Source organism: Mastigoproctus giganteus, chromosome 7 (genome assembly GCF_048544385.1).
Source record: "Mastigoproctus giganteus isolate SK-2022 chromosome 7, ASM4854438v1, whole genome shotgun sequence".
Taxonomy (NCBI): Eukaryota; Metazoa; Arthropoda; class Arachnida; order Uropygi; family Thelyphonidae; genus Mastigoproctus; species Mastigoproctus giganteus.
In genome coordinates this window covers 72840115-72863772 of record NC_143581.1, presented here as the reverse complement: position 1 = coordinate 72863772, position 23658 = coordinate 72840115, and the positions used below count along the sequence as shown (strand labels likewise).

At 36.8% G+C, this 23658-nt stretch overlaps 1 protein-coding gene across 2 annotated transcripts in view; it reads right to left on the bottom strand.

The window, feature by feature from the left end:
* LOC150082990 (uncharacterized) overlaps nucleotides 1–23658 on the bottom strand; it is a 389813-nt gene that overhangs the window by 299103 nt on the left and 67052 nt on the right. For both annotated transcript variants that reach the window (XM_090376961.1, XM_090376963.1), the window contains exon 2: nucleotides 9177–9312. In XM_090376961.1, coding sequence (XP_090233087.1) covers nucleotides 9177–9312 — 136 coding nt within the window. The remainder of the gene's footprint in view (nucleotides 1–9176; nucleotides 9313–23658) is intronic.

Below are 23658 nucleotides of genomic sequence, written 5' to 3'. Positions count from 1 at the left end.
ACCCTGCTCAGGTAGCTAACAAACTAAATGAATATTTTGCATCGACAGTCACACATGAGGAGTTATTCAGAGAGGGGAATGCCAGAGGTGTATTCAACTCTAGCAGTAAGCTAGAGAATCTTGTAATAACTGAGAGTAAAGTGGAGGAGAAATTGTTGAAGATAAACACAAGAAAGGCACCTGGGGTGGATGGGATCTATCCAGTTATATTAAAGGAGGCAGCAAAGGAAGTAAGCAAACCCTTAGCCATAATTATGACAGCTGCCTTGGACTGGATATGTGCAAATGTGACCCAATTCACAAGGGAGGATCAAAGACTGACACAAGTAATTATAGACCTGTGAGTTTAACTTCTGTTCCTGGAAAATTAATGGAGGCACTGGTTAAAGAAGCACTGCAAGATCATCTAGACAAGACTTCAGTTATAGCTCGGACACAGCATGGTTTTGTTAAGGGGAAGTCTTGCCTGACCAATTTGATTGGATACTATGATGCAGTCATAAAAGAACTGGATGCAGGGAATAACTTTGATATTATATACTTGGATCTTAGAAAGGCTTTTGATGCTGTTGCACATGGGGGACTGCTGCACAAATTGGAGCAGTGTGGCATTAGAGGCAAATTGCTGCTATGGATAAAGGGGGTGGTTGAGGGGGAGAAGACAGAGAGTGGTAATCAATGGACACTGCTCATCGTGGACTAATGTTATTAGTGGAGTCCCTCAGGGCTCAGTGTTGGGTCCATTATTGTTTTCTGTATTTATAAATGATATTGATGATGGTATATCAAGCTTAATGTCCAAGTTTGCAGACGATACGAAGGTTGGCAGGGTTGTCAAGGACACTACTGACACTATGCTGCTGCAACAGGATCTGGAAAGGTTGAGCAGATGGGCTGAGAGGTGGCAAATGAAGTTTAACATTGACAAATATAAAGTACTACATATGGGAAACAGCAACCCCAGAGCAACATATCAACTCTGTGGTACTACACTGATAGTGGTAGAGAATGAAAGGGACCTGGGGATGGTTGTGCAGGCAGATATGAAGTTCTCTGAGCAGTGCAGACGGGCTGCAAGAGTAGCTCATGGTGTATTGTCAATGATATATAGGAATTTTTCTAGCAGGGATAAGGAGGTGATTATTCCCTTGTATAAGGCAATGGTGAGGCCACACCTAGAGTACTGTATACAGGCCTGGAGGCCTCATTTCAAAAAGGATGTAGAGCTGCTGGAACGAGTACAGAGAAGAGCAACAAGATTAGTGAATGGATCAAAGGGGTGCTCTTACGAAGAAAGGCTTAAGTTTTGCGAATTACAGTGTCCGGAGACTAGGCACCAGCGAGGTGATCTGATAGAGGTGTACAAAGCCTTGAATGGTTTGAGCATGCTCAATGCTGATGGGATTCTTCCTCTTGCTCAGAATAATCACCTGAGAGGGCATAAGTTCAAATTGAGGAAAGACAGATGTAGGATAGATGTGCGGAAATTTGCCTTTAGCCAGCGGGTGGTTGGTAGGTGGAATAGACTTCCATCCCTTGTCGTGGAAGTTGATAGCCTAAATAAGTTTAAGGCTCAGCTGGACAGGTATTTCGAATGAACAGAGGGGTGAAGTGGAAGTGGTTATTTTTTATTTATTTATTTTACTTTATTTTTTTTTTTGGCTGATGCTGCATAAGCTTGCTTTCTTGCATCAAATGCCTCTACTAATGCTAATGCTAAATGCTAATGGTAACCAATACAAAAATATCTGTTATGTTCACCCATCACAGATAACACTGGTCAGCAAAAAAAACAGCAACCATATTGCTGTAACACCCACCAATTTAAAAAGAGAAGAGATTAAAAATCAAAATCTAAGTTTCTAGTAAAAAAAAAAAAAAAAGCGTTCATATAGTTTAAGAGAATGTTACATACAGTTCTAAATATTGAACAATGCATCTATTAACCTTTTACAAAAATATTTAACTGATAACAAAACACTTATTTTGTCATTTTTTGCCTTTTATAATCATCCACTGGCATCTCCAGTATGAGATTCCAAGAGTAGTCTGCCAACATATTTGGGACTCCATTTTCCTTGGTATCTTTTTTTCCATTTGAGAAATGTCTTGGTTTACATAGTGTTCATCGAAGATAGCATCCAAGTTTTCAGGAAAAAAGTCTAAACGGGAATACAGGAAATGAAGCTTTAACGACACTTTGCATCCCAACTCTCTGTATGCAAAAATTAGCTCAACCACAATTTCACTGTAATTTTGTGATTTCTCATTGCCTAAAAAGTTCTGGCAGACATTTTAGAATGCTTTCCATGCTCTTATTTCTGTAGCATTTAATTTTTTGGTGAATTCCTTATCTTGGAATAGCAATTTGATTTGAGGATTCACAAAAATTCCCTCTTTTATCTTGGTCTCACTGACTCAAAGAAGCTTTTGCCTTAAACAGAAAAATCCTTCTCTTTTTTTTTTGTCCATCACTTTCAAAAATATATTTTTATCAAATATTATTTTATTTTATCAAATCTTGTTTTATATTTTGTCTAGCTATTATTTTATGTAATAAAATAACAAAAATTATATAAACCTTTAAAGTACAGACAGAGTGAACAATGAAACAACCTTCAATTGTCTCAACTGTTCATTTAGTCCTTTAAAATTGTGTACAATAGAAGAGCCAACATTAAAAACTCGGACAAGGTAACATTGATTTTTGGCATATAATGTATTTTTGTATATACCAAAAATCACCTGCAAACATGCTGCTCAAAACAGCATGTTTGCCGGTGATACTCACTGACGCAATGTTATAATTCAATGATCCACTGATAGTTAACCTATGTGAAAATTAAAATGCTTTTAATTTTTGTACATGTTGGATATAAAGAAGTCGAACTACTTAAACATTTAAAACAGAATAAAGTAAATATAGCAGTAATAACAAAAACAAAAAAAAAATATTAAAAGGTACGAAAGATTATGATTATTATACAATGATATACAGTACAGTAGATCAAAAGGAAAGAGCTAGTGGAAGGGTAGCAATATTAATAGATCGGATATGGAAAACCAAAATACAGAGCTACACATTTATAAATAATAGAATAATAACAGTAAGATTTAAATTAGACAGAGGCTATTTATGTATAATTGGAATTTATGCTCCAGAAGAAGGAAAAGAGGAAGAAACATAAATTTTATTTAGAGTTACGAAAAGTACAAGATAAGAAGGTAAAAAAGGACCATGTAGTTATTTTGGGAGATTATAATGCTCGGGTAGGGAATAAGCCAATAAAAAATATTATGGGATGTTATGGAGAAAATAAAGTAAATGGAAATGGATATAAATTAAGAGATTTTGCAACATTAAATAATTTAAAGATAACAAATACATTTTTTAGAAAACGTGATATACATAAATATACATGGTCAGCAGGAGGTACACAATCAATAATAGACTACGTAATACAAAATCAAAAATTAGCAAAACAATGTCGAGATACTAGGGTGTTTAGAGGATATGATATTAATTCAGATCATTTTTAGTGGCTTGAAAAATAGTTATGGGCTAAATGGAAGAAGAGAAAAGCTATTAAACAGGGGAAGGAGGAGTTGGGTTACAAAGTATATCTACTTCAAGAAGAAAGTATACAAAATTTATATGAAAAAAGGATTAAAGACGAAATAAGTAAAACATCGAAGAGAGAATAAATGGAAGAAGAATGGAATAATATAATTCAAAAGATAGCAAAAGATACACTAGGACAATTCAGGAAAAACTATAAGAAGAGGGGGGGTTAAAGATATGGAATGAAGAAATAGCTAAAGCAGTACAAGATAAATATCTTAAATATATACAAAACAGGACAAGTGAGAATGAAGAAATATATAAATAAGAACACAATAAAACTAAAGATATAATAAGGAAGGCTAAAGCAGAGTCATGGGATATATTTCTAAGCACAATAGAACATGATGTTCACGGAAGACAAAATTTGACATATAAAATGATGAATCACTTGAATAGCACAGAGAAAGACACTTCAAGAATAAATATAATAAAGGAAGAACAATGGAAAAAATATTATGAAGGATAGTGGAAAGATCCAACATATCAAATAGAAGAGATACAGTTAGACCCAGTTAATGACATAGAACCGATAACGAAGGAGGAATTGGAAAAGGCATTGAAAGCTCCAAAAAATAGGAAAGCAGTACGAATGGATGGTATAAATGCAGAACTGATCAAGTATGGAGGAAGTTTTTTAAAAACAGGACACTAAATTTATTTAATAAATGTTGGGAACAATATAAATTACCAGAAGAATGAAAGATAGCAAAAATTATTTCAATATTTAAAAAAGGAAATAGAAATGATATAAAGAATTGTAAAGGGATTAGCATACTAAATACAGTATATAAAATGTATAGCAAAATAATAAATAATAGAATTAAAATTATCTCTGATGAAATATTAATAGAAGAACAGGCAGGATTCAGAAAAAGATGATCATGTACAGATAATATATTTATATTAAAATAAATAATAGAAAAACTAAAAGAGTTTAATTTAGAAACGCATTTAGCATTTATAGATTATGAATAAGCATTTGATCGAGTAAACAGACAAAAACTATGGGACATATTGAGTAATAAAGGATACCAAAGCATCTTACAAAATTAATACAGAGTTTATATCAAGGAACAAAAATAGTAATAGATACAGGTAATAAATTAACAGAAGAAAGAATAATAAACCAAGGATGTAGCTTGTCACCAATGCTGTTTAACATATATATCGAGGATATGATATGTAAATGGAAAGAAATTAATACAGGTATATATTTAAATACAAATAATAGGATTAATACACTGTTATTTGTAGATGATCAAGTAATTATTCAAGACAGTGAAGATAATATACAAAGAGCAGTATTTAAATTAAACCAAATAACAGAAGAATATAAAGTTAAAATATCAACAATGGAAACTAGAACAATGGCTTTTAAGGGTAAAAATACAGTGAAAACAAAAATAGTTCTAGACAATAAAATATTAGAACAAGTAAAACATTTTAAATATTTAGGATGTGATATAACATATGATGTCGAAGAAGATATGAACCAGAAATTGGCGAAATTTCAAAATATATGTGGAACAATAAAAAGAACTCTGGCTAAGAAAACAAGGAAAGAAACACAATTGAAATTTTACAAAGTAATGGCAATACCAACACTTCTTTATGGTTCTGAAACATGGATACCAAAACAAAGAGACATTAATAGAACACAAGCTGCAGAAATAAAATTTTTAAGATATGTTAAAGGATGTACAAAATTAGATAAAATAACAAACGTAAATATTAGAAAGGAATTAAAGATTTACTCAATTAATGAAAAAATTATAGAATATAGACAAAGTTGGAAAGAACATGTAGAAAGAATGGAAGATAACAGATTCCCTAAATTAGCTTAAACATATGGAGCAAAAGGAAAAAGAGACAGAGGAAGACCGAAGAAAAGATGGGCAGACCTCTTCGAGATCGGAACAGGCGGATCACCTAATCCGTGAAGGAAGATAAGATAAGACATGTTTAACTTTTTTGCTACGTATTAGTATATTAGTTTTTTTTTTTACAAAAACTCAAATGCAAAAAGTATCAGAATATACAGTACTTAGTACCAAGTATGGGTTTAGGTTGAGAAGACAGAAAATACTTGTTGACATTAGACTTGAATTTGTGATCTTCCCAGAAAAACAGCAGAAGGGATAACCAGGGATCTGCAAGTTTAAAGTCGGACATCAAATAGATACTGACCGGTTACAGAACATGTTTGGAATGGTTTGGAAGAGAGTGACAGAATTACAGATACCAATTCAGAAGAAAAGTGCCCATGGAAGTATCTAGAGAAAATGGATGCAGCAAAAACTGAATGTCTATGAGATATAGACATTCATTCAGGAGAGACTTTGTAAGTAATGAGTCATTAATTAACTGAATGCCTTCTTTTAAATGGAGTTTAGAAGTCTGAGAGAGGTTATGAGGTAACACCCCAGATGTGGGAACAATATTCCATGGTTGGAGAAGATCTGAGATTTGTACAGGGTGAGCAATTATTTAGAAGAAAGGTAAGCAGAGAGCAAAAAGGAATGCCCTTTCAGCAGAAGATGCAATATTTGTGATGTGTTTATGCCAAGTGAGATTAGAAATCAAAGTAATCTCTAATAGAGATACGTGATCTTGTCCATTAACTGGAGTATCACCAAAGATATGCATAGTAGCAGTAAACTATTTTTTGCAAGATATAAGACAGATATAAGCAAGAAAAGCTGCTTTTAAAAGTTGTCACAAATATCTGCTAAAATTTGTTACAACTTATAGAAATTAAAAAAAAAATTAATAGGCTTAATTCATATTTTTGATGGTTAATATTTTCAGGTAATAATAATTCTTAAAAAAATTAATCAGGTATACACACACAGTGGGTAGCTTGAATAAATTTAAGATGTAGAAAATTACTAGGGCAGAAGGCAATGAGGTGAGTGGAAAGTTTTTTTTTTTTTTTTGCTGATGCTGTAAGCTTGCTTTCTTGCATCATATGCCACTACTGTGTAACATCAGCACAGCATGTGGATACAAAATGTGTACACCAAACAAAAAGTTTTACTGTGACAAGTATAATTTTGATATCATATACTTCAATTTCAGGAAAGCTTGTGACACTTGTGACAAAGGGGTGGTTGAGGGGGAGAAGACAGAGAGTGGTAATCAATGGACGCTGCTCATCGTGGACTAATGTTATTAGTGGAGTCCCTCAGGGCGCAGTGTTGGGTCCATTATTGTTTTCTGTATTTATAAATGATATTGATGATGGTATATCAAGCTTAATGTCTAAGTTTGTAGACGATACAAAGGTTGGCAGGGTTGTCAAGGACACTACTGACACTATGCTGCTGCAACAGGATCTGGAAAGGTTGAGCAGATGGGCTGAGAGGTGGCAAATGAAGTTTAACATTGACAAATGTAAAGTACTACATATGGGAAACAGCAACCCCAAAGCAACGTATCAACTCTGTGGTACTACACTGACAGTGGTAGAGAATGAAAGGGACTTGGGGGTGGTTGTGCAGGCAGATATGAAGTTCTCTGAGCAGTGCAGACGGGCTGCAAGAGTAGCTCATGGAGTATTGTCAATGATATACAGGAATTTTTCCAGCAGGGATAAGGAGGTGATTATTCCATTGTATAAGGCAATGGTCAGGCCACACCTAGAGTACTGTATACAGGTCTGGAGGCCTCATTTCAAGAAGGATGTAGAGCTGCTGGAACGAGTACACAGAAGGGCAACAAGATTAGTGAATGGAACAAAGGGGTGCTCTTACGAAGAAAGGCTTAAGTTTTGCAAATTACAGTGTCTGGAGACTAGGCACCAGCGAGGTGATCTGATAGAGGTGTATAAAGCCTTGAATGGTTTAAGCATGCTCAATGCTGATGGAATTCTTCCTCTGGCTCGGAAGAATCACCTGAGAGAGCATAAATTCAAATTGAGGAAAGACAGATGTAGGATAGACGTGCGGAAATTTGCCTTTAGCCAGCGGGTGGTTGGTTGGTGGAACAGACTTCCGTCCCTTGTGGTGGAGGTTGATAGCCTAAATAAGTTTAAGGCTCAGCTGGACAGGTATTTTGAACGAACAGAGGGGTGAAGTGGAAGTGGTTTTTTTTTTTTTTTTTTTTTTTGGCTGATGCTGCATAAGCTTGCTTTCTTGCATCAAATGCCTCTACTAATGCTAATGCTAATACTGTTGTGCATGGAAGACTACTGTACAAATTGGAACAGAATGGTATGAAGAGTAAGTTGCTACAATGGATAAAAGGGTGGTTGAGTGGGAGAAGACAGAGAGTGGTAATCAATGGACACTGCTTTTCGTGGACTAATGTTATTAGTGGTGTCCCACAGGGTTCAGTGTTCGGCCCACGGTTATTTTGTATATTTATCAGTGATACTGATGAAGGTATATCAGGCTTAGTGTCGAAGTTTGCAGCTGATACAAAGGTTGGCAGGGTTGTTAATGACAGTAATGGCAGTGTACTACTGGAACAAGATCTAGAAAATTTGAGCAGATGGGCTGAGAAGTGGCAACTGAAATATCACTGAAGCAACTGAAGCAACTGCATATGGGTAGAAGTAACCCAGAGAAACGTACCAACTGTGTGGTACCACATAGGGTGGTAGAAAATGAAAAAGACCTGGAAGTAATTGCGCAGTCAGATATGAAGTTTTCTGAACAATGCAGATAGGCTGCCAGAGCAGGTCATGGTATTTTGTCAATGATATACAGGAATTTTGCTAGCAAGGAAAAGGAGGTGATTATCCCTTTATATAAGGTAATGGTCAGGCCATGCCTTGAGTACTGCATACGGGTGTGGAGGCCTCATTTTAGGAAGGATGTAGATTTGCTTGAGCGTGTACAGAGAAGGGCAAAAAGATTGGTGAGGGGAACAAAGGGGTCCTCTTACAAAGAGAGGCTTAAGTTCTGCAAATTGCAGCAGCTGGAGACTAGGCACCTGTAAGATGATCTGATTGAGGTCTATAAGGCCTTGAATGGGTTGAGAAGGCTAAATTCGGATGGGATTCTTCTGCTTGCTCAGATTACGAACCTAAGGGGGCATAAATTCAAATTGAGGAAAGACAGCTGTAGAACAGATGTGCAGAAATTTGTCTTTAGTCAGTGGGTGGTTAATTTCTGGAACAAACTTCCATCTGTCGTTGTAGAAGTTGATAGCTTAAATAAATTCAAGGAGGAACTGGACAAACTTTTAGAGGGAATGGTTGTGTGAATTTTTTATTTTTTTATTTTTTTTCAGCTGATGCTACACGAGCTCATACGCTTGCTTTCTTGCATCACATGCATCTATTACTATTACTATATACTTGTAATTGCTTTCATTTTGTATTTAATTTATTTGTAAATGTTAGAAAAAACAAGACTACTTAATAATGAAAATGCACTTTTTCCCAGGAATAACATTTCAGATTTCTGTGAGGTAATATGACACTATAATTCTGTTCTAGCAACTGTTTATTAAAATTAATGTCCATCATACAAAAAAACATTAAAGGCCTAATACTATTATGAGATAAGACCATTAATCATACCTTCAATTAAAGATTTTAACTGACCTTAAATTCTGTTTTGTTCAATGTTTGATTATGGTATTTCAAATCCTCAAAGTTTTCATCTGCATTAGGTGAAACTGTGCTACTATACACTTGATGATGAGCTGGGCAAATATGTCTGTGATCTCTTCCTCTATGCCTGGATCAACAAATAAAAAATAAATATAATATAATACAATACAAATTAATATACCATATATGCTTCATTTTAGGTTCTATCTTACCAAGGTTTACTTATCTACAAAGAATATTTCATAATTTAAATAAGTTTTTTATTATCATTCCAAATATCTGGGATTATCATGTGAGCTGGATATACTTAATATAACAGCAAAATTTACAGTAGACACCATTTTAATGACTAATTCAGCTTCTCACTATCAAAACATAGTTTTTCTCTACTGTTTCCCAAAATAAACCTGTAAAAATAGCTCAACCGTTAAATTCAAAATTTTTAAAATAGTTTTGGAAATGTGTGCATGATATTTCATTTTTCATCATCAGGTGTGATAGTCAGTGTTGAATAAAACATGTGGAATGGGTAAAATGAAATGTTAGATATAGTCTTAATATTAAACTGTTTTCTTTGTATAAAAACTTAATAACATCCTTAAAGAAGCCGAAGAAATACAATCTTATGTTTAAGAAGGCATGTATATACTCAAGAATTTCCATGCATTATAAAATCTAGAAAACACATTTGTTTAAGGTACTGTGAAAGGGGCAGTTAATAAATAATTACCCTTGTCTAGAAGTATCTGAGGTCAGGATTTGAAATTTGTTGGCAATTTCATCCTTCTCTATGTAGCTACAGCTACACACATTTTTCCTCATCTATGGATCTGCTCTTTCAAGCCTCTTGAACAGAACTCCTCAATTTGAGCAGAAAACTAGGCTTCCACTTCATTAATCGCCTCTTCATCAGTCTGAAATATGTGGCCCTATAATGGTTCTTTCATTTCACACCATCGGACTTCTTCCTCTTCAAAATGAAGAGGAAGAAGTCTGAAGCTGAGAGGTTGGGAGAATAAGTTGGGTGCTGCAGATTTTCAAAAAACCAGGTCCAATTTCAAAGTCTACTATGTAAGCGGCCCTGTGAGGAGAAACACTGTTAGCTAGCTGTTGTTGTTGTTGTTATTTGGTTTTTAGGAGCATTAGCAACTAAGGCCATATTGCTCCGAGGATATGCAGTGGTCATTCCCTGACCTTTCCGCATCCTCCGTATTTGGTGGTCACGGGCTCGAACCCCGGTCTAATCAAGAAGCATGTACTACGCACTGCTGCTCCTGCCCACCTGGCTATGGAGGCGCCACTGTTAGCTAGCAGGTGGGCACCTTTGGTTATACACCAGTATTTGGTTATGCACCAGTGTTATACATCCAAGTCCCTTCACTCTTCAACCCCATGGCCTCTCTTAACTTTTGCTGGTTTCTAGTAATCTCCAGTGATGTTGTTACCTTATGGGAGCTAATCTGAAAGGATGATAACTTTAGAGTCCTAGAAGACTGACAATATTACATTCTTGGCAGACAATTAAACCTTGGCTTTTTTGTGGTTGGTTAATTTGAATGTATCCATGATTTACTCACCTGTTTAGTTTCAGGGTCATAGTGATGTATTCAACATTCACATATTGTCACAATTTTGTCAAAAAAAAAAAAAAAAAAAAGACATTCTCTCTCTCTCTCTCTCTGCTATAAAATTTATATTCAGCTCATCTCTTTCAAGGGACTATCTACTCCACTTTATCCACAACAATGGCAAGGTCTTTGGCTGAAATGGATCTTCTCTTGGGTCCCCATGCACACTGCTCTGCCTGCACCTGAACTGTCTTTTCCAATTTTTCAGTCTCATATTAGGTACAATATTCCTCATATATAGTTTTCAACTCCTCGTGGATCTGTTTTGCTCCTTTGAAATATCTTTTCCAATTTTTCAGTCTCATATTAGGACAATATTCCTCATATATAGCTTTCATCTCCTCATGGATCTGTTCTGCTTCTTTGGAAATGACAACTTTTTAACAGATTTGTCTTCAACCTTTTCCAACATACCATCTCTCACTGTATTCACAGCTCTAGTTCAGTAACCAATGTATTTAGAAAAACAAATAAATATACATTAACTTATCAGACTTAGTATTATATATACATAATATCAAATCCCGAACTCAAATATTTCAAAGTGAGGGTAAATACTTATTGACCACCTCTTGTATATGTAGATATACAAGAGGTAGATGATTCTTCAATTTAAAGTGTCGGAACCACTATCTAATTATACAATTGCAAACAATAAGCTAAGAACAATGAATAATGTACATAGTAGTACAGAAAGAAATGGGCAAATAGATGTAGCATTTTAAAGTAAAATGACAGTGTTATACATGCCAATACGTTGTTCAGAAATAAGTTTCAACAGTAAAACATCAAAAAAAAATAATAATAATTAAGCTTGTTGAAGAACAGAAATTGTTAGTAAATAAAAACAATATGCACTGTTAGCGAAATAGTACATAATGGAAAAGAAGAGGTAGTGATAGCTCTGAAAAATCTGCCATTTTCAATTGCTACACATGATAGTAATCAAACTGATTCCAAGCTATATCCCATTATGAAATATTGCTGGAATCACTTTTTTTCTTTCTTTTTTTTATTAAGAGTTCTCAGATCGAAAGTAGTTTGCTCATAGGATCGGTATCAGAAGATAGCTCAGCAAGGTATAATATGAGACATTTCATTTTGGCTAATTTAAAAGCACGTGAAATTCCTTCAGAAAACAATCTGGCACTTAACATTAATGCAAGAACTTAATGCTACCCCTGTTATGGAAGGCTTAAAAATCAGAATAGCAATGATATTTTTGTGGCTACAGGATAGCCTATTACCAGTCAATGCATCTTAAATACATGTAATTCTCGACTTTACGAGTTAATTCGTTCCTAGCGCGCACTCGTAAAGCGGGAATTTATTTCCTATAGATATAAGGTTAAAAATAGGGGTTACGTTCTCAACAATGAAATTAGCTAGCTAATTAGTTTATGTTTAAACAAAGATTGATTTATTGAAAGAAATGAAAACGTAGCCTGTAAAATCAAGTAAATTATAATAATAGAGAAATTATTTACGACTTACAAATGTTAAAGATCGTTTATTCTTCGTCATCATCGACTAAATGCACACTCGTTGATCACTCATTATTGGCTCAGTACTCGTTGATTTGTTGTACAAGGAGTCGTCTTCTTCAGAAATGTTTCAAGAAGCGTTTGTTTCCAAGATAATCTTCTCTTTTAATTATAAATTTCACGATTGCATGCATAAGCATTTTTTAACAGCACACACAAATTGCAACTAACACGATTTGCGTGGAGTAACAAGTTTACGAAGCTTTAAAAAAAAAGAATGAAGAGAAGATTCTGAAAATTTGTTTTTTATACGATTGAAGATTTCAGTAAAGGGGAAACCACATAGTTCCAGCTATCGGTATTTTTGCAAATGCAAGAAGATCGAGTTTACTACCCATTTATAATTGCTTGCAGTAACAGAAAAGCCCAATAAACTGGAAGGTGCAAATTGTTTTTATTGTTTTATGGTAGTGACCTCCAGAAATGTGCTTTAGAAAAATATCACAAAGGCCTTTAAAATTGATTCTTATAACAGAACATATGATGATGAAAGTGTAGTGCATTTTAATGATTTGAATTGGTAACTAATACAATTTACACGACCTTTTTATGGCCTTGGTAACTAATGCTCACGACCTTTTTATGGCCTTAAGATCATGCACGTGACCTTAAAAATTACATTTTAGAGAGAGCTTAGTTATACAGCGAAAATTTCAACTTCTGAGAACTTGAAACAAATTACCAAAAAACAATGTGTTATTGGGTTCACATTATGATATTTTAATGATACGATGGTGTCTCTGGAACTGATTAATATCATAAAGCAGAGTACACTGTATTGTATAGCTATGCACGTGGTTTGGAATGCGGTATTTATGAATGTTTAACATTCATTTTTTGCAATTAATGTTCATATTTTCGATTTTGTTGATACTTGATTTAAAATGCACTGGAAGGAAAAGGGCTAGTCATCTGTGTGTGTGCTGAAAGTTGGTACAACACACCACCTCAGAAAGTGAATTAATATTTAGTGGACATTTACTACTAGGTAAAAGTGAAAAAGGAAACGACACTCTGATACAGTTTCAAGTAATGCATGCACTGAAGTTAGAAAAGGTTCTGAAGTGTATGTGTGCAAGGGTTTAATGAAACAATGGCATCTAAGACCAAATTGTCTTATCTAGGAATTTATATGTAACTCATTTTCTCAGATGTGTTATGCTTACAGTGAAATACAATCCACAGTATTTACAGTAGGCTGAACTTAACATGTTATGCATAGAGGGTTTTTCATTTACTAACAGGTGATAGTAGATAAGATGAGTGTCTTGTAAGCACTACTTCTCTGCATTTTCATTTGCATGCATTTTGCCTGGAAAACTAGGTTTTATTTCATGTGGTTTGTTGCGGATGTCACTTCTCTGTAACCAGGGCCACTCAACTTCATTTGCTCTTTTTTATAGGGTCAGTAGTTTTTATATGGATTGATGAGTTATGAACTTTGTCTGCTGTCTAACTGCCTGGAATTCCTGTGTGTCTTGGGATTCCACAAAGTGTTGTTTCTGCACATAGTTTATGGCAGCAATTGATAACCATGGTAATTTCCTGTCTGACAAGGTATTTTTTTTTTTTTGGTAGTAGTTGTTGGCGCATCGGCTTCTGTGGCCATAATGCACCTCACAATGTTTTTTGCAATACTTTGATCCAAGCCCGAGGTGGGATTCGAACCCGCGACCTTTGGGTTGCTAGGTAGGCACTTACCCACCTGGCTAGCCCGGTCGGCTTGTCTGACAAGGATGTTTGCCCTGAATAGCTAAGATTGCATTGAAGGAATCAGAATAAATAATAAATCACTGTGGGGTGTGGTGGTTTGTGACATATTTCCTTTAATGCAAGTTGAATAGCATAAAGGTATAATGAATATATGCTGCATTCCAGTGGAAGGGATTTTGTTACACAATGGAAATAGCTGCTGCACCCACATGCGCCTGGGGGCTTAGAATCATCTGTATATATATGTTCCCAATGTGTTCTGAAACATGATTAGTGTGTAATGAAAAAATTTGGCACAAGGAGCACTCCATGATTGTTATCATTAGCCATATGGTGCAAGGAAGCCTGAGGCTTTTGCTGAACCAACAAAAAAAAAAAAAAAAAATTCTAACTTACCCTAAGAGAGAGAGAGAGAGAAGTAGAAGGAAATCACCAAGGAAGAGAAGAATGATGATATCCAGCTCAGGACCCTGGGTGTGCCAAGCCCATACTCACCAAATGTGAGCCCCTGGGGTTTAATAGATTATTAAGGAACTGGTTGCTTTAAAAGTGCTATGTTTTTATGCTCTTTTTGAAAGGATGATGAAAAGCTCTGAAGAAATAATCCCACCTGACTAAAGGACTTCGGGTCAATTTCAAGTACTTTCTTCCTCTTAAAGATCCTCCTACCAAAACTGACTTAATCTCTTGCCCTAAACTCCAAAATAGTTCCATTAAACACTTCCAAATAGGTAAACAATCACTAACCATTCAACCAAACAATCAGTAGTTCTAGAGCTATTCGAAAAAACAAGAATGAATTGGTGATCGTTCTACCTAAACATCCAAATGGTAACTTTTATTATGCATTCCCTTTTGGAATCTCTTGCCAGTGATTCTTTAAAACTGACGGTGCATTTTTTAGACCACTCCTGTGGGGAGTGGGGAATTGCTTTCTGGTCTGCTGTTTTCAACCATGGCTTTTCCATACATGTGGCCAAAAAAAGGTGCAATAAGCTATGCAAAAAAACTCAAGATACTCAACAACCATTAATTATGTTATATATAATACCAGGATAGAAGTGTTTTTTTTTAAGTAAACTCCAAACATTAAAGGTATTAGAACCTACAGTACTTATCACTGCGTGGATCAAAGATTGAGAACATGATACTTGTGACATTAGACTTGAATTTCTACAGGCTGCAATTTTTTTGGAAATACATGTGAAGGAGGGTAGTTCCAGAAAACAGAAGTTGAAAGAACAAATGAGAAAGAAGAAAAATAGATTCTATGAGTTCGCAGTTGGACAGTAAATGAATGCCAACTGACTGTAGCACATGTCTATACGTGTTTGGAGCAGAGTAGGGGAATTACTAGTGCCAATTCAGATGAACAGTGCTCAAGGAAGTATCTGTAGAAATGGCATGAAGCAAAAATAGAATGTCTATGAGACAAAGTGGAGGGAGAGATGGGTCATTAATTTCTATCAGATGGATCATTAATTAACCTAACCATTCCCTTATGAATGAAGTCTAAAAACCTAAGAGAAGTTTACTGGCACCATCCCAGATGTAGGAACAATATTCCTTGGTAGAGTGGATGTTAAATTTATACAGAGTGAGTAGTTATTTAGAAAGAAAGTAATGCTGAGAGTGAAAGAGAAAACTCAGTTTTTTAGATACAGAGGAAGCAATATTTGTGATAGGCTCGTGCAAAGGGAGATTATAAATCGGCATAATCCCCTAATTGAGATAAGTGATGTTGCCCATAAATCAGAATATCATCAAAGATAAGCACAGGAGCAATAGACCCTTTTTTCCAAGATAAAAATTATGACTGGGTTTTAAAGCAAATGAAATTAACTACATTTTCTTTGCACCACTGGAGTATCACCTGGAGATCAGCATTTAAGGAATTGGTGGTGGTGGCTATTCAAGAAGACGAAGGTGTTTGTCAAGTTGCTTGGCAAGATTTCTCACACTAGAAGGCGAAATACAATATATTGTGATCAGTAAAACTATGTATAGGATTTCCAGTCAGTGAAAGAGGGTCATTAATATATATAAGCATAAAAGACTACAGGGAAAAACTGAACATTCAGGAAGACCAGCATTAGCAAATAAGTTAGAAGACAGAGCCATTTAGCATCACCAACAGTAAACAGTCAGTCAGAGAGAGAGAGAGAGAGAGAGAGAGAGAGAGAGAGAGAGAGAGAGAGAGAGAGAGAACTGAATAATCAATTGCAAAGTACAGTTGGCAATCCAAAAGACGGAAGCTTTGAAAACCTTTATAACAAACGCCATCAAAAGCCTTAGAAATATCGAGCAACTGATTGAGTCTCACCAAACTTTCCACTGAATTCATACCCAGATGGGTAATATAAGCCAAAATATCACTCATGGATCGACACTGATGGAATCCATTCTGCCAATCACTGATAGAAGGAAAAATCAGATGAAAGGTTTCGAGATAGTTTAGGAGTTGGCAGTTATCATCAACAGTGATTTTTCACACATTAAGAATCTGCAGATACAGCAACTACAAGGCGGCAATGATCACAGTGTACTGATGTGGGATTTACTTAAAGATATAACTAGTAACAAAGTTAAAGGGAAGGGTTTTTGCTTTCATAAAGGAGACTATAGTGGTCTCAGACACTTTCTAAATTCTAAACAGTGGGAACAACTAATGATGTTAATATCAGAAAATTCTAAATGGGAAGTATTAAAGGAATTAATCATGGAAGCTACTAGGCTTTTCATACCAACTAAGAAGTACTGTTCAAGGTTTAGGCCTAAATGGATGTCAGATGAACTAATGGCAGAGAACAAAAATGCATGGGATGCATATAAATTATCAGGTGACACAGAATCCTAGGGTAGATAAACCAGACTGTAATCAAGTCACAAAGGAAGTTAAGCAAGCAAAGGCAAATTAAGAAATCTTTGGCAAAGGATGCAAAGATTAGAGAAGTGCAATGGAAAGATTAGAGATAAGTGCAATGAGACAATAATTCAATGAGAAGGATCTGTCACCCTTTTAGGTACTGGCTGGTTATGAACAAATTTCCAAGCAGAAGAAAAAACACCAGTAAAATAACAAAGTGTAAAAAGGTGACACAAAACAGGTGCAAGATCAGGAGAAGTTTTGGGAACAAGTGGAGAAATACCATCAGGATCTAAAGCTTTCTTGAGAAGACCATAGAAGGCACAGAGTGGTGTGTACTGGAAATTGAGTTTGTCACAGACATTCTCTCAGATAGGCCAGACAAGCTGTACTTGCTACCTGAGAGTCTATAACGCTGATGGAACTGATATTCGGGTGACACTCAAGTCAAGTGGACCCAATTTCGGCGAAATCCGGACGGTCTCTGACAGCAAAATCCTCTGCTTGCACTTTCACAATGGTGGGACTGTTAGTAATCCTGGGTATAACCTCCATGCACAAGTACATGGTGAGCGGCCACCCAGGTGTGAACCAACGTAAGCAAGGGACGAGGTGTGGTGCCCTCACCACATGGAGGAATGCCGCCCCTCTATGTTACCTGGCAGTACTAGGTGGTAGATGACTCTCATCAACTGGTGCAATACCACCACTTTGCTTATTGGAGGCCTGAAGTGGTGGAACCCATGTTTAGTCTCTAGAGCTAAGTTCCGGTCAACCCTTCCCTATCTCTTCCATCATGCAGTATGATTAATTACTTTTGAGGTTATGATGAAGATCGTGGCGAGATCCAATATTCCTTACATTTCGAGGGTACAGCTCTAAAACGGTGTTCGCAGGCCGGCTGCTAGTTAGTACACCGGACCAAACCTATTGGTAACTTTCTAGGAGGCTTCCAGATCAGCTGGTGTATAATCTTGCTACCTCTACTCTGCCAGATAGTGACTGGAGGGAGTCCAAGTAGTGTGTATGCGGGGAGCATTGTCGAGGCCACGTTATGTCAAGGATCTGGGTATATTCTTACCATGTGTACACCATATCCAAAAATTTCATTACTTCATACATCATGTCCCATCCACTTTTTCTTACTATTGAATACACCATGAATTGGCAAACTAATAGAGCAAGCTTATCTGCAAAAAGATCTAAACCTCCTAAGCACTTCCAAATTCATTTCACAAATATACATGGTCTCAATTCTAATCTCAACGATGTCCATTTCCACTTGCAGTCTGCCAAACCCCATGTACTTTTTCTGACAGAATCTCAGTTATCAGTTGATTCAATTACTGCTCATCTCAGATGCCCAAATTATTCGCTGTATGATTCCTTTCGCCTCAAAGGTGGTACTTGTGCATATGTCCGTTCTGATATTCCCTGTCAGAGACTTGGCAATTTGGAATCTCCTCTCTTTGATCTTCTCTGGCTTAAAATCTCTCTACCTCATTGTGTCAAATTCATCAGTTGTCTCTACCGTTCTCCCAATTCCACTAATCACTTGGAGCTCTTTGACTTCCTCTCTTTGCAACTGGACTTTCTCCAGTCCAACTTTCCTAACAGTGACGTAATTTTCCTTGGTGATTTTAAGGTTTACAACTCCAGCTGGCTTCCGTTTTCTAGTCACACCGACCCAGCTGGTCGAGATGCTGAGGCTTTTGCAATTACTAATGACCTTGCACAGATTGTTCATTTACCTACAAGAATACCGGATAATCCTAATCATACAGCCAATATGGTTGATCTTTTTCCCACAAACAACCCTTCTAAGTACACGGTCGAAGTGAGTGGTCGTTTAGGCACTTCAGATCACAACTTGGTGATTGTCTCTTCTCCAATGGAACCTTTATCTCATGGCTATTCCCAACCTCGTGTTGTTTGGCATTACAAGAATGCAAAATGGGATGACCTACGAGATTTCCTTTCTTCTTTTCCTTGGTCGGATTACTGTTTCAAATCTTCTGATGTCAACGTTTGCTCAGATCGTGCCAGTGAAATTATTCTTGCAGGAATGGAATCCTTTATCCCACACTCCACTTTAAAATCTCGTCCTTTATCTAAACTTTAGTTTTCCAATAAATGTGCTAAGGCTGTTCAAGAGAAGAATGTTGCATATCATAATTGGCTTGTTTCTAATTCTTCAATGTCATTTTCTGCGTACACCAAAGCTCGCAACAATTGTAAAGCAGTTATTAATCAGTGCAAACTAGAGTTTGCACAGGCTAAGAGTAGAAAACTTGCTTCTTGCCCTAATGGTAGCCGAGCATTCTGGTCCCTTGCCAAAGCTATTTGCCGCCTCTGCTCCCACCTCTGTCCAAATCAGATGGTTCTGTTGTCACTTAAGCCAAGGATAAAGCTGACTGGCTAGCATTACATTTTTCTTTCAACTCGTGTATTAATGATCTTGGTAAAACACCTCCCACCATTCCCAACACGCTCCATTCAATGCCCCCTGTGGTCTTCCATCAAAAGGATGTCAGAAGGATTTTGACGAATCTTGATGCTAAGAAAACTCCAGGTCCTGATGGTATTTCTCCACTTGTTCTCAAAACCTGTGCTCCTGAACTTACTCCTATTCTTTGCCGCCTTTTTTCACTCTTTTATTCCAAAGGTGTTTTTCCTTCTGCTTGGAAATTTGCTCATATCCAGCCAGTTCCTAAAAAAGGGGGTTTTTTTTGGTTTTTTTTCGTAGTTGTTGGCGCATCGGCTTCTGTGGCCATAATGCACCTCCCAAGGTTTTTTTTTTGCAGTACTTTGATCCAAGCCCGAGGCGGAATTCGAACCCGCGACCTTTGGGTTGCCATGCAGGTACTTTACCCACCTGGCTAGCCCGGTCGGCCCTAAAAAGGGTGACAAATCCCTCCCATCCAATTATCGTCCCATTGCAATTACTTCTACTCTTTCTAAAGTAATGGAGAAATCAATTAACCGCCAACTCTTAAACTACCTAGAGACCTTCCGTCTGATCAACGATCGCCAGTATGGATTCCGTCAGTGTCAATCCACTGGTGATATTCTGGCTTATGTTACCCATTTATGGACTAATTCAATGGAAAGGTTCAGTGAAACACAAGTAATTGCTCTTGACATCTCAAAGGGTTTCGATCGTGTTTGGCATAAAGGTCTTCTAAACAAGCTTCCATCTTATGGTTTGCCAACTGTTTTTATTAATTGGTTATCCAATTGTCTCTCTGATCGCTCACTGAGGGTGATGGCTCTCTGTCTTCTAACTTCTCCACTAATGCCGGTGTCCCCCAAGGTTCAGTTCTTTCTCCCACTCTTTTCCTCTTGTATATTAATGACCTTCTTCCATTGACTGGAAATCTTATCCATAGTTTTGCCAATGATAGCACATTGCATTCTACTTTCCATTTTGAGAAACCTTGCCCTGCTCAATCAGCATTAACTTCTCGAAAATCTGCTACCAATTCCTTAAATGCCGATCTTCAGGTAATTCTCCAGTGGGGCAAAGACAACTTAGTTGATTTCAACCCTTCTAAAACTCAGTCTTGTCGTATATCTCGTAAAAAGGATTCTTCTGCTCCTATGCTTATCTTTAGTGACATTCCGATTTCTAGAAAAAATGATATATCTCTTTTGGGGATTACCCTGACTTCTAATCTCTCTCTTGGCACAAGCACATTACAAATATTGCTTCCTCTGCATCTAAAAAACTTGGTTTTCTCTTTCGCTCTCGGCATTACTTTTCTTCCAAACAGCTGCTCAGTCTGTATCAATCGCAAATCTGCCCTGCCATGGAATATTGTTCCCACATCTGGGGTGGTGGCCCCAAAACCTCTCTCAGGCTTATAGATTCCATTCAGAAGAGGGCAGTTAAGTTAATTAATGATTCATCTCTAACAGAGTCTCTCCACTCGCTTTCTCATAGACGTACTGTTTCTGCTGCGTGCCTCTCCTACAGATACTTCCATGGGCACTGTTCTTCTGAATTGACTTCTATAATTCCTGCTCCCTCTTTTAAAACAGTCCTAACACGTGCCGCCACCAGCCAACATCCATTTACTGTCCAACTTCAAACTCACAGAACCAACTTTTCATCTTCCTCGTTTATTCATTCAACTGCCGTTTTCTGGAACAACTTTCTTTCATGTGTCTTTCCTGAAAATTACAGTCTACAGAAGTTCGAGTCTAGTGTCAACAAACATCTTCTCTCATCTTCTCAACCTCCAACCCAAGCATGGTACTAAGTACTATAGGTTCTAATACCACTCGTGTTTAGGGTTTACATTAAAAAAAAAAAAAAATGGCAGGAGGTGGTTTACCGAGATCGTCAATATAACAGTGATGCAGTAATCACTTCTTGTCCAAAAGGTAGTTGGCCAGAATGCTCAACTACCTTTTGGACAAGAAGCAAAACTTCTACTCCTAGTCTATTCAAATTCTAGTTTGGGCTGATTAATAACTGGAATTGATTAATAACTCGAAGGATTTAAATTGGAGTTCCATCAAGATCTCAGCTGCCCAAATTAACACCAGAGCTTGCAATGTTCATCAGGCAACATAGCGGCAACCCTCAAGGCAGAATGCACTGCTCTCACAAAAGCTAGTTGTTGTCTGTGACTCTACTGTAAGGAAAATGGGAAATATATTGTGCAAAAAAGGTTTGGTGGAATAAGATCAGGGGATGTCTGCCATTGGCAAACGTTGATGATATTACAGAGCAGACATCTTTTAAGGTTACATTGTTGTACACACTGGCACAATGACATTAAGAGTAGAAGATCTGCAGACTTAACAAGTACAGGGCAATGTTGAAAAAAATATTCAAATTATGGTTACATTTGAAAGTATCTTCAATTCTGACCAGACATCATAGGAGGTAGTATATGACAGTCTTCTCAATCAATTTGGCCCTGCAGAGAACGTGTGCTAGGCTCAAGAGGGAAGGATTTTTCTCAGTTTGGAATGGGATTGTCAACAAGAGAGAGACTGCTTCTACCGGGGGGGGGGGATGTGAGAATATTTGCTGTTGCAATCAAGTTAGTATTAGGTGGGTAGGAAAACAGACAGCTTGGGAGAATACACTGACTAATAGATTAACAATAGCCGCAAGCAGAGGTGAAAGTGATTCTTGCACTGTTTCTACTGGAATGAGAAGCAGCCTGGAAAGTAAGTTGCTGGGGATTTCAAGGGCTGTTGAAACTCATCCTGAAACAAGTAAATACATGTGCAGTGTTGAGGTAGGTAACTAAGAGTAAAAACAAGTATATGTATACTCGCATACTGATCCTAGGAGTACAGTAAATAAATTTGATGAATTTGAAGTGCTAGTTGAGGCATGAAATGCAGACAATGTTGGGATATCAGAGATGTGTGCCATTCAGATATAAGGGATGTAAAATTTGAATATGGCAAGTACAATGTGAACAGAAAGAATAGTGGATAGGAGAGAAGGAAAGTTTATGCTCTTAGTTAAGAAGTACATAAAATCTAAGGCACTCCATCCAGTTGACACAGGTGGCTAGTGCAATGTTGAGTAAGTTTGGTGTGACATAACACTGGGAAAACAAAAATGAGACTAGGAGTGTGTTATAAGCCTAATGACTCTGATGAGTACAACAACTCTACAGAGAAATCAGAATGTCTTATAATGAGGGATCAGAACCAGTAAATCAGAATGTCTTATAATGGGGGATTTTAACTTTCTAGATATTGACCGGAACTTGTGTGTTGATCACACAAGTTCCGGTCAATGTTGATGTTAATTATCAGAAAATTCTAAATGGGAAGTATTCAAGGAATTAATCATGGAAGCTACCAGGCTTTTCATACCAACTAAGAAGTACCGTTCCAAACTTTAGGCCTAAATGGATGTCAGATGAACTAACGAGGCTAGTGGTGGAGAATAAAAATGTATGAGATGCATATAAATTATCAGGCGACACAGAAGCCTCAGGTAGATATAAACTAAACTGTAATAAAGTCACAAAGGAGGTTAGGTAAACAAAGGCAAATTAAGAAATCTTTGGCAAAGGATTCAAAGATAAAAGGCAGAGACTTCTTTACTTATGTAAACACTAGAAGGTAGGGGATGAATCAAATTGGTCCACTTGATATTGATGGTTCAATTTGTTGATGATCCTGCTCGGGTTGCTGACAAACTGAATGAGTATTTGCCTCTACATTCACAAAAAGAATTCTTTAGGGAAGTGGAGGCCAGAAGTTTATCAAATTCTAACAATGAGCTAAATGATTTTTCAACAACTGAGAGGAAATTGCAAGAGAAATTGTTGAAGTTAAACACAAGAAAGGCAACTGGGGTGAATGGGATCTATCCAATTATATTAAGAGAGGCAGCAAGGAAGTAAGCAAACAATTAGCCATAAGTATGAAAGAATTCCTGGATTAAGGAGAGGTCCCCATGGACTGGAGATGTGTGAATGTATCCCTAATTCCCAACGAGGATCAAACGGTGACACTAGTAATTACAGACCTGTTAGTTTAAATTCTTTTCCAAGAAAGATAATGGCATCACTGGTTAAAGAAGTAACGCAGGATTATCTAGACGAGTGCTACTTAAAGTGTGCCTGGGGACCAGTGCTGGTCAGCAAACTGTTTGTTACCAGTCCACAACGAATTTCCAATTCATCGTGCATGTTACTGGTCCACGAGTCTTCTGTTACCAGTCAGCAATGGATTGGAAATAA